At 42.8% G+C, this 12,640-nt stretch overlaps 1 protein-coding gene across 1 annotated transcript; it reads right to left on the bottom strand.

Annotated features, from left to right (window-relative positions):
- Window positions 1-2,694: 2,694 nt before the first annotated feature.
- On the bottom strand, window positions 2,695-12,634 carry LOC112139919 (NACHT, LRR and PYD domains-containing protein 12). Its single transcript, XM_024262774.2, has 7 exons — window positions 11,527-12,634; window positions 9,792-9,833; window positions 6,130-6,303; window positions 4,410-4,583; window positions 3,519-3,692; window positions 3,211-3,384; window positions 2,695-3,039 (listed from the first exon to the last, which is right to left on the bottom strand). The coding sequence occupies exons 1-7, from the start codon at window positions 12,462-12,464 to the stop codon at window positions 2,973-2,975; spliced, it is 1,743 nt and encodes a 580-aa protein (XP_024118542.1). The 5' UTR covers window positions 12,465-12,634; the 3' UTR covers window positions 2,695-2,972.
- Between the last annotated feature and the right edge of the window lie 6 nt (window positions 12,635-12,640).

Here is a 12,640-nt window from a genome sequence, read left to right as displayed (position 1 = left end):
CTAAAAAGAAGCTGGTGTTGGCTTGAACACTTTACACCTTCATACAGAAGAATAAGCTTTATTTTCTTAGCACTGCTTTATCTCATGATGTGCAAAAAAGTGATTAAATAAAAGTCTACATTTCTGAAAAGAAAACAAGAAGTCAATAGTATTTGATCTGGATTGAATGTTTTATACACAACTTTCACCAATATTTACAACAGTTACTATTTCTGCAGATGGTTAATGTTGGCTCTTACTTGAATGTTGAGATGCCCAGAGGACTTCTAGGCAGGTCATTAATTACCTTAGTGACTTCAGCTTTGGTGATGGACAGTACCACCCCACAGTCCTCAGCCTCTGCCTCTTCAAGAGGAGAGGAGATCCTCAAAGTATTTCTTCCACCACCAGCCAATGTCCCCAGTGGAAGTTAAGAGCTCCCTATCTCCACTGAAATGATGCCTGCAGGAAACTGCTGTCCCTTCCTGAGGCACCGCACTGTTTGATAGAGTCTCTTCAACTTTCACTGAACTACTCCCAGGACTGAGTTTTTGTCTCTAGAATCCCACAAGCCAGCCAGCCTTGAAAGGATTCCTTCTTCAGCTTGACGGTGTCCCATACTTCTGGTGTCCACCACAGGGTTCAGAGATTGCCACAGGGACAGAGACCACGTAATCACAGCTCCAAACAGCAGCAACAAAGGTTGTGGTCCACTTAGACTTACAGTAGTGCGTGCTCTTTACAAAGTCGAGCATCAATCTCCTGCCCGTGAACATCATTGTGCTTGAATATGGTGTTCATTATGGACAAACTATGACAAGCACAGAAAACATCGCTCAGGTTGAGTTCAGGGAGGGTGTTTCTTTCAATCATGCCTCTCCAGGTTCCACGGCTATTGCCTTACATGGGCATTGAAGTCCCCATAGGAGAACAATGGAGTCTACAGTCGGAGTGTTTTCCAGTACCGCTTTGAGAGAAATCAAGAAAGCTGGGTATTCCGAACTGGTGTTCAGCCCGTAGGCCAAAACCACAGTCAGAGACGTGTCCTCCAGCTACTGAAAAAGGAAAACCAGCCTTTCATCCACTCTAACACCTGGTGGCTGAGCTGGGGGCACACAAGAAAGCCCATACGGCCTGCCACGTCTCAGCATGTGCAACTCCAGAATGGTAGAGTTCAATCCGTCAAGGGAGGGAGTTTAAGAGTCCAGACTGTGTGTGGAGGTGAGCAAAACTATATCTAGTCTTGACCTTTCAAACTCCTGCACAATGTCAGGCTCCTTCCCTCTTGTAGAGGTGATCTTCCATGTCCAAAAGCCAAGTTCCATTAGAAAGATTTTAGCCACCGTGGCACCCACTTTCAAGTACCACCCAATCCGCATCGCACTGACCCCACCCACACCTCCTGCAGGAGGTGGGCCCACAAGAGAGGGATCTCATTGTTTCTTTGGGCTAGACCTGGTATGTGAGAAGTGTCCTAGCCACTAGGCACTCACCTTCAAGCTCCAACCCCAGGTCTGCTTTCAGAGAAGGGCCCCATTGACGCCAATCCAAGTGACATGTTGGTATATGGCATTGTAGTGTTTAAAAAGGGGTTCTAAACCACTCTTTATCTGGCTCGTCACCCAGGACCTGTTTATTAACGTGTATATATAGATATATATGTTACCGACACCAGGCGTGGCGTCCAAGCAACAAAATAGATTTTCTGTTGAAAACAGAAGAAAATGGCAACAGCAATGAACACACGATGCTTCTCTCTTGTCGTCCAGATTGCGTCTGAGGTGCTCATGCAAAAACCCACGGTTGGAAACAACCGAGCACACAACTGTCCGCATCACTTTGGTTCCGTCCAAAATTGAACATAAAATAAAATTGTGCTTTTCACGTTTAATTAAAAAAATATATCATTTTAAATAATTGAATTTAAGTTGGGCATTTTAAACCAATAGTCTTATTTTTTGTGTTTACCACATATATACGTGTGTTTGTGTGCAAAAAACTATGTATGTAAATATATGTAAAAATATATATACAAATACATATATATACATACATGTCATGCTATGATGTATATTTTAACCTGTTTTTACATTAGTGAATGTTGTCTGTTCCCCCTTTTTATTTGGTCATTTCACACAATTTTAACAAAAAATGCAGGATGTTATATGCCTGTATTAAAATGTGGGTGATTGAATATTGCACTATGACTGATGTTTGCAAAAATGTTACGAACTGCTGTTGCATTGGAGATGCAGCCTGCTCAGGCCTCCTGAACTTTTTTCCTTCTAATTTTCATTGAGACAATCATTTAAAAAAGCCCCCTAATATTGTTCTTGTCTTTATTTATTCCCTGTTGGGTTAATGCAGGAGGAAAGCAACTAAACTCAGTCAGAGAGAGAGAGAAACAATGAAGGCTTGTGTTTTTGTTAATAACCAACAACCCCTCATGAAGTAATCTGTAGTCTGTCATGCTTTAAAGTGTTCAGTGTGTGATGTGTTATAGAAACTCTGAAAACATTCATTCCCTTTCGAGGATCCTCACAACTCTGGTCCAGCCACAGTTTCTTGAAGGTCTCCAGAAGTTGTGGACATACAGTAAAATAAAGTTTGCTCATATTTAAAAGCAGAAGTGACTCTTTTAGGTATTAAAATCTCCTTTCATGACATCTTATGTATAAATATGTTTACATTTAACCCTGTTCATTAACAAAACTGTTTTTTTTTTTTTTGCAGTGCAGTATATCTCTATCAATTATTCAATCCTGGTCCTCCAGAACCAGAAGGTTTTATGTGTTTCTCTGCTACACAAACTCAAACCAAACCACCAGAACTCTGGAGATGAATCACTCCAACATGTAAAACAAGCAGGACAGCGGTGCTTTCTAAGTTTACAGTGTCTCTCATGTGAAGTTTACAGTGTAGATCAACAGTGGAGCTGTCTGTAACTCTGACAGTCGCCTTCTCCTCAGAACATCTCTGCAGACCAACTGCTGCTAGCCTAGCTCCATCCAGACAGACAGATCCTCAACACCTTCTGCTTTTTGCAGAGACGGCTTCCATCTAAAGAAACAGCAAAGAAAATGAAAAGCATGTCAGTTAAGCAGCATGAAAAGCAGCAGAGTTTCAGCAGAAGTTCTGGTGTCAACCTAATCTCTCCAGATTTCTTGTGAAAACGTCTATAAAACAGAGTTCAAATGAAAGCAGCTGAGATGAGTCCAACCATCTACTCACCTCACAGTCTCCAGTTTACAGTCTGGACTCTTCTTCAGAGCAGAGAGCTGCTGAACATCAGAATCCTGCAGGTAGTTGTATACCAGGTCCAGTTCTGTCAGATAGGACGGGTTGGACTCTAGAGCTGAGACCAGAAGATCACAGCTGATCTCTGACAAACTGCAGCTCTTTAACCTGAATGCAGACAGAAAAAGTTCATCCAGTCAAACAGAAGCTCTACAAGTGAAGGGACTTTGTCCGGTTGTCTTGGATCATGACGGTGTCGTTGGCCTCCACAAACATTCAATCACCAAAAACCTAAAACTGACCCCAGAGTCTTCAGTCTGCAGTCTGGACTCCTAAGAAAACCACACAGAGACTCCACTCCTGAATCCTGCAGCTTGTTCATGCCCAAGTCCAGTTCTGTCAGATGGGACGGGTTGGACTTGAGAGCCAGGACCAGAACTTCACAACTGATATCAGACAGCCGACAGTCCATCAACCTGGATCAGAGGGAAACAGTAGAATCTCCTTCATGAATCTCTTATATATTTTCTTCCTTTAAGAGATGATGGTGAAAACAAGAATGAAAAACGTATCAACTTTCTTTATACTAGCTGCTTGTGTCCATAAAGGTTGAGTCGTGGCATCTGGACAAGTGGCTTCATCATTCTGAGTGGATGAGGGGTGAAACGTTTCAAAGCAAGGAGACTTTAAGTCATCTTTAACTTCTGGTTTCAAACATTGGCTATGAAAAACGTTTTACTTCCAGTTCCAGTAGAATTCATTCATTCATTTTCTTGACCGCTTTCTCCCTTTCGGGGTTGCGGGGGTGCCGGAGCCTAACCCAGCTACTGATGGGCGAAGGCGGGGTACACCCTGGACAAGTCGCCAGTCTGTCGCAGGGCCCCAGCTGAATTCAGTTGTCAATTTTTCACAATATGTGATATTATGGCAAAAACGCCATTTGGAGCCAGACGTTGACAGTATGCAGTGATTGGTCCAAGTCAGTCTGAGTCAATGTTTTATAACGACCAGTCTGACCAACCAGGAGTGAGCTTGTTGGAAGTTGACCACACAAAATAATAGAAGTACAAGGAATTTTGACTTTTTGGAGACAGCGGATAATTTGTTTTTTATAGTCTCAGCTAACTAGTCTTTTGTCTCTGACCTTTTTTTGTGTTTTAGAAGACTTTCGGGCACAAATAGGAGCAACTCACCTCAGAGTCCTCAGTTTGCAGTCTGGACTTTCCAGAACACCACATAACTGCTTCAGTCCTGAATCCTGGACCATGTTGTAGCTCAGGTCCAGTTCTGTCAGACGGGACGGGTTGGACTTCAGTGCAGTTCCCAGAACAGCACAACTGGTCTCTGACAAACTGCAGCCTTTCAACCTGAATCCAGAAAGAAATTTTTAGGGATGGTCCTGTAAAAGTGATCAAGGTGTGTTTAAGTATTTCAGGTGTGTTTGAATCCAGCAAGTAAATGTGACTTCAAGTGTTGAAAAAATTGACTGCAGTCTGAATTCACAAATTAAATCCAATCCAGAATGTATTTTATCTTAAAACTCAGTCCATATTATTCCAGAGCGACATAATTGTTTTTACTTTAATCATGGTCTGTAGAAGATTAAATCAAAGGATTTTCATAGTAATTTATGATCTGAGTTTCTGAGCAGAAGGGGAAAAGGAAACCTCCTTCTAAAAGAATGATTAGGCAGAAACCCCCACTAGAGCCAGACACTTTGGGGTCACACATCTGCTTCTGTGAACTGCCATCTTAACGTGTTGCAGGGATTTGAAAGCTTGAATGATCCCAGAAACTTTCAAATCCTGACCCCAGAGGGGTACCAAGGGCCAAAATCTGTGTCTTTTGCCCCTGGTAGGATCTTGATTGGCAGACTGGTCCTTGCAGACGAGCCAGACAATGAGCAGTTCAGAACCGCCTTTATGAGAAGCACATCTCAAGAGTCCGCTACAACACCCAGACTTGCATCACCGGGTCCCCACCCTGGAGCCAGATAGGGTTGGGGTTCACAAGTTACTGCATGATGGCCGGGGCTTCTCCCACAGTTGGGTCCAGGCCAAAAACACATTGTGGATTCACTCTCCCTTGAGTCCACCCCCTGCAGGAGAGCTCAGAAAGGGCCAGTCGGTGTGGTTTGGGTGGAAGTCGAATGCAAATGTCTCAGTGAGGCAACCTTCGAACATGTGTCATGGACACTCAAGTAAAGAGAGGGGCAGAGCTGTCCACTGACTTTATGGTGGTGAGCTGGATCCCCTGGTGGGAAGAGGCCAGAAAGACTTGAGACCCAAACGTATTGTGAGGGTCTGCTGGGAACCTCTGACTGAGTCTTCCGTCAAAGAGGTCTAATTCCCACATCTCGGAGAGCTTGAAACAGGTACTGAGGGAGGATGGTGACACTGAGTCAGAGTGGACTATCCCCTCCATTGTCTCTGCTACTGTTTGGAGCTACTGTTTCAAGGTCTCTGGCCCCAATCGTAGTGGCAACCCCCAAACACAGCGGTGGACACTGGAGGCAAGGGATGCCATCAAGTTAAAGAGGGAGTCCAATGGATGAGGTCCTCCCCGAGTACTTCATGTGTCTGAATGCTGTGGGAGGGTCTTGGCTGACACGTCCCTGCTTCATTACGTGGCAGTCGGGAACCGTATAACTGGACTTGTAGACAGGGGTGATGGTTTCCGTTTAAAGAAAGGGGACAGGAGGGTGAGTTCCAACAACAGGGGAATCACACTCCTCACTCCCCTGACAAAGTCACTGTCAGGGCACTGGAGAGGAGAATTCATCATCAAATGTTTATAGGTTTTATGTTCTGTTCATTTATGGCCTGATACCAACCCATGTTTTAAAATAACAAAATCTAACAAATTACATTAACTTTTCAAGCTGTTGATATCAGGCGCATATGTTGCTCTGACCTGAGAGTCTCCAGCTTGCAGTTTGGACTCTTCAGTCCAACACTCAGAGCGTTTGCTGCTATCTCCTGGATCTTGTTCCAGCTCAGGTCCAGTTCTGTCAGATGGGAGGGGCTCGACTTCAGTGCTAAGGCCACAACTTCACAATCTGTCTCTGAGAGTTCTCGAGCAGAAAGTCTGTTATGACAAATACAGAAATGAGCAGGTTATTGTCTGCGGACCTCATGCTTGAGAGGAGACCTAACTCCATCCTTTTATTGCATCCAGTTCTGTACAACAGCTCATTTCTTGGAAAAAGTTGTAGAATTTACATATTTGTGCTGCTTTATTCTGGAAAATGTACAGTATTTTTTTTAATGTAGCTTACACAAAAACCAGACCACCTAACAAATGTAATCATTAACAAATCCTGGTCTACATGTTTGAGTCAATGATCTGACTTGTATGTATGAACAAACGATCGTAACTTTCAACATTTATTACTTTTAAACCTTCTGGTGGTCTGCTTTGACTGTATATGGCGGTACCGGGCGTAGTAGCCTTTGGTTTAAGGCAGGGGTCGGCAACCCAAAGTGTTGAAAGAGCCACTTTGGACCAATACAATAAAAACCAAATGTGTCTGGAGCCGCATTAATTGAAACAGCTTGTAAAAGTCGTACCCAGAAAGTAACACATGGAGAATGTGTCGAATGAACGAATATTTCTCCTGCTGTGTGTCCTCGTGTCATATAAGCTACATTTTTGGCCTCATGACAAGTTGGAGAGACATTGCAGCGTCAAACTATCTGACAAAAGCTGAATAGCCTCATGATGACATTTGAGCTTTTATTTTGACATCCCTCAATGACACAACGAGAGGGGGTCCTGATCAGTCTCTCCCTCATTCTCACTCCAGGTGCAGGAAGAATTCAAACATAACAGGACAAAATCATAAATGTCAACAAATGTTCAACAGTCAGACAACAAAACACATTGACGAAAACCCAAACTTAAATCCAATTCCAGTCAGACAGGCAAAAGAATGGGTAACCCACAATTCCTTGCGCTGCCAGACCGACAGCAAGCCCAGCGCGTGTCTGAGACCATCACTACAATATGAATGAATTACAGTTTGTTTCATTGCTTTGATGAAATTAAAGAAATGCAATAAAGAAATACGATTTTTTATGTCATTTTTATTTAGAGGATTTGAAAAAAAAACACAAAAATGTAACGTGCACCTTTAAGGTGCTTCCACACTGGCCGCGTCAATCAACACTTTCAATGAAGAGTCAATATAAGCGCGTGCACACCTAAATTCCTGCCCTCCAAGTCTGGAGCGCGCGTGAGTCTTATAGTCAGACATTTAAAAGGACAGAGTTGTGAAAACAAAAGTCTTCAGAAAGATTTGGGGGATTTTCAACACTTTTACTTTCGGTTCTCCCTGTTGTAGATGCAGATGAGCGCTAATGAACAGTAAAAATACAATAGAAGGAGAATCTCCTCCCCGCCACGCACCGCACGCGGCCGGTGGATGAGACCTGCACATCGCCGCGCTCAGCAGGTGGTATCCACACCGGAGCAGCGCGGTCACGCACGCAGTGGCGGGGAGGAGATTCTTCTTCTATTCTTCTTCTACTGTTCATTAGCGCTCATCTCATCTTGGTGTCATATTAACCTGAGCGGACACAAACCGTAATGATTCATTTCTCCTTCGTGATCACGTTTGGTACTTCTGTGCTTTGAAGCAGACTCCGCCCACAAGCAGCTCCCGCGCTGAATCTTCAATCCGGTTCAAGATTTCCACGCACAGTTACAGCTCTGAGCTGCCGCGACTGTGCGTGGAAATCTTGAACCGGATTGAAGATTCAGCGCGCTCAATGCGTGCCGATTTGTACGTGGAGCTCGTGACCCGACTTCAAAACCCGCGTAGCAACGTGCGCTCACGTGCGCTCCAGACGCACGGGCAGGAATTCTGCTGTGCGCTGACTCAGACGGCGTGGAAGCATCTACACTCCTCTCACAACAACTGGAAAACGTAAAGGATGTTTGTGTCATGTTTGTCCTTCTACAGAAATCGTATTAAAACAAAAATATTGTGGCAGCCTGACTGTTAATTTAGAAATAGTTCCTTGTTAGTGGGTGGAGTTAGTGTCTGTTCTTGTGTTGCATTATGGGACTTGAGTGTTTTACCGGCACCATGAGTGAGAGTGGTGTGTGTATGAGTCAGGCTCCTCACAGTGTCTGCTGTTCTGTGGTTCGGAGCTGTTAAAAAAATGGTAGTTAATTTGCTGACACCAGCTGGTCTCCATGGCCTGCGTATGCCCTTCTTACTCCAATCATGAGGGATCATACAATGTATGGGACACAAGTGATGTCTGGATTTAATCTGCCAGTACTCTGTGGCTCTGCTCCCACCTAAACCGGCACAATATATTTCCTTCCAACAATTTAAATTATTATCAAAACATTTTTGAAAAAAGCGCCACTGAGCCGCAAGGGGGTGCTTGAAGAGCCGCATGCGGCTCCGGAGCCGCAGGTTGCCGACCCCCGGTTTAAGGTGTAAACGACAACAACTACACAATAGGCAGTTCCCCTGTCCCATTTGTACTCCACAAATTAGGGTTACTATGGCGACCCAAACCTAACCTGGGTTTCACATCTCCACTATGGAACTTCAGTTTCCTGTGTTTTACTTTAACATAGGCAGATGTAAAACACAGGAAACCGAAGTTCCTCAGTGAAAGAAATTAATCCAGAAGTACAGTAAAGTTATCATGACATTCAGATAACATAAGAAATATTGCAAAAATAGTTTAACTGCTCTTGCTGTTGACAAGATGGTCTTCCCAAATGCATGTCTTCCACAACCTTCTCGTTCCCCAGAATGTTTTCTGGACTGAATTTTAAGTGAAAAAATATTTGGTCCCTTATTTATAATTAATGCATCAAATACTACTAAAAGAATACAACACTTCAATTTCTAATTGTGGCAATTCTAGTGTGTATAAACATGCACATGTGGGGCAACTTTATCATGCTGCTTTTTCACTTAGACAACCTTTAACAGTAACAGAGCCATTAGGGCTTGTTTTCTACTGATCAAAACCTAGAAGGAGCCACATTGACTTACTTTAGCTTTAATAAATTTGGATTTGCATTCATAGTCTATTCATAATATTTAATTTTAACATTTCTCCTGTTTCTTAAATATATAAAAAAATGACAACTGTATTTGCACTTAGAGCTAGCTTGTTGCTTAATTACTAGCTGAATTCCATAATAGCCTAAAGTTCCTCACTAAACTAAATTAGTCAAAAATCTTAGCACGTTGCTAAAATTGAAGCTAAATTCGAAATTATCTAAAACATTTTCAGTAGATAACAAACTAGCTAAAAACGTTAGCATGTTGCTAAAATAGAAGCTAAACTCTGAATTTGCCTAAAAACCCCACTGGATAACAAAGTAGCCAAAAACGTTAGTGTCTTGCTAAAATAATAGCTAATCTCAATTTTTTTTACAATTATTATTATTTTTATTTTTCTTCAGCCAGAGAGCCACAATAGAGAGATAAAAGAGCCACATGTGGCTCTGGAGCCACAGGTTGCAGACCCCTGACTTAGACTGACATCACCTGTTATACCTAGAATAATAAACAACGCAGTGATTAGATGTACTTTTCTCACCTGTTGGGATCCTCTTCAGAAGACTTCATCAACCCACTTAACCTGAACAAGATAAAGCTGAGTTCAAAGCATCCGTCATAAATCATGACTTTTATGGGTTCCTAACTAAAGTCATACTAAGATACTAAGTTTGATCTGGTATCTGTGTAAAAGAACAATTCAATTGAAGAGAGCTGGGACCTCAGTAACAAAAGTTACTACAGTGACGGGGGGGCTGTGGTGCAGCGGTAGGTGGCCATTCTGCAGAAAAATGTTAGCTTTGGCGATTTTCCTTTTTTTTCACCATATTGGAAAAGGAAACTTTTTTTCAAGCGATCTTGACAAAATATCACATGCTGCCAGTTAAGGTCTACAACCACGTCTGGAGCTGATCTTTGACTTCGGGAAATGACGCCATCCTGACTTTTAAAAAAATTAACCGCAACATCTTTAGTACCAGCAACGAATAAAAACTTGTCCTTGGCATTTTTGTCGATGGTCTCCTAACTTCTCAGACATCATTGAGTAGCAATTGGGTGAAAATCGTTACAATTAAAAGTTGTAGATTTTGTGTTCATGATGCCCGTTAAATCACGAGTCCCCAACCTCAGCCAGCACGTCAAAAAATGAAGGGTTGGCGACACCCATAACGTCAAAAAATGATGTGGAGGGGTGCTTGACTAAACATATTCTTGTGACGACTTTGGGATGAGAATTTGTTGGCTCTACTGTTACTTGCACTTTTTTTTTTTTTTTTACCAGACTACTGTTAAAAAATAATTTATTAGAGATGTTCTGCTCGAGCAGATAGCTCGACTCTGTATCTAGTCTTTCAAAGCGGAAGTATCACTGGTGGAGTATCGAGCGCTCGCTTCAGATTGCTGATGATCATGTGACTTTCCAAATGAAGCTTAATTTCGTCACTCGCGCATTTCCAACCATCCGCTGCAGTTTTGAATTCGTAGCAGGGTTTCCAATAAGTCTGTTCACCCATCCTGTGTTTGTTGTCTTAAGAGAGCAGTGATGAGTCCGTCGCAAACATTTTTTTTCTCTCTAAACAGAAGAGACAGAGAAAGCTGAGCACACCCGTATCGGTATAGGTAAACGTTAAAGCCGCTGCACATCCAGGGGATCCCAGAAAGGGAGGAAGACAAACATAAAATGTGGAAAAATATTTTCGTTTTTGGTTTAGAAAGGCAGATTTAACCGGAAAAGCTTTGGTTTCTCCATCTCAACAATTTATGTACTCTTGGCAACAGCTGAAAAAAAACGATACATCACAGGAACGTGGGTGTAGTTAGCGAAAGGCCTTTGGTGCTAAGGAAATCCGAGTTTACTTTGGCCGATTCTACTGAAACTAACGCAGATCTAGTTCAGTGTCCCCAGGCAACCAAAACATAAAATGTTCGCTAGAGAGATAAAAACAAAAGAAAATCCGCCATTTTAAAAAAGTCATGGTTTTTTTTACATCAATTTGTACATTTTTAAACTCTGACTAGCCTGAGTCAAAAGTGGGTCAGGCTTGACTAGACAGGTGTGGAAAGTGCAGGGAAAGGAGGTGAGGGTGGTGGCGAGAAGCTTGCGGGCCATATAATACCACTCGCAACTTTAACTAACTTGTTATTTTAAAAAAAATCTTGCATTATATTTACAAATAAAAAATCCTTAAACTCAAGAACACACAAAAAAGTGAAACATTTTCACTGCTAGTGGAAAAATCCTAATCCTAAAATTTGAGTGTTATCTTTGGACTCACCGAAACCTTTTGCAGTTGCTCACAGCTGCAATAAGTCTCCATCCACCCTCTTCAATTGTGTTGTAATGCTTCACATCCAACTCATCCAGAACATCTTCAGACATCTGCAGCATGTAGGCCAGAGCTGTGCAGTGGATCACTGAGAGCTGTTTCTTTGATCTATTTTCAGACTTGAGGAACTCCTGGATCTCCTGATGAACCGTGAGGTCCCTCATTTCGGTCAGACAGTGGAAAAGGTTGATGGTTCTGTCAAGGCACATGTTTTCACTGTTCATCTTTTTCAGGTTGTTGATAGCCTTCTGTATGGTTTCTGGACTGTTCTCGGTCCACCCCAGTAGGTTTCCTAGGAGCCTCTGGTTGGACTCTACAGAGAGGCCATGAAGAAAACGGACAAAAAGATCAAGGTGGCCTGTTTTACTCCGAACGGACGTCGTCATAACTCTATGAAGAAATTCATCCAGAGGTAAAGTGGTTATTTGGTCCTCAAAGAAGTTCTTCTTCATCACTGTTTTGTTGTTGTAACAGTGCATCATGTAAACTGCAGCCAGAAACTCCTGAACACTCAGATGAACAAAGCAGTAAACTGCTTTCTGGAAGATCTCACATTCTCTTCTGAAGATTTTAGTACAAACTCCAGAGTACACCGAGGCCTCTGTGACATCCAGACCACACTGCTCCAGGTCTTCTTGGTAGAACATGATGTTTCCTTTCTCCAGATGTTCAAAGGCCAGCCTCCCCAGCTTCAGGAGAACGTCCATGTCAGCCTCTGTCAGCTCCTGTTCTTGATGGTATTTGTTCTTCTTCCTCTTTGTCTGGACCATCAGGAAGTGTGAATACAAGTCAGTCATGGTGGTGGGAAGGTCTCCTATCTTTTCTGTGGCCATCATGTGCTCTAGAACCACAGCAGTGATCCAGCAGAAGACTGGAATTTCACACATGATGAAGAGACTCTTGGAGGTCTTGATATGGGAGAAGACTCTGCTGGACAGATCTTCATCACTGAATCTCCTCCTGAAGTACTCCTCTTTCTGGGAGTCAGTGAAGCCTCGTACTTCTGTTACCCTGGAGACACATGAAGGAGGGATCTGATTGGCTGCTGCAGGTCTGGAAGTGA

Source organism: Oryzias melastigma, linkage group LG18 (assembly GCF_002922805.2).
Source record: "Oryzias melastigma strain HK-1 linkage group LG18, ASM292280v2, whole genome shotgun sequence".
Classification (NCBI taxonomy): Eukaryota; Metazoa; Chordata; class Actinopteri; order Beloniformes; family Adrianichthyidae; genus Oryzias; species Oryzias melastigma.
The sequence above is the reverse complement of the archived record's forward strand: the minus strand, read 5'-3'. Positions and strand labels throughout refer to the sequence as shown.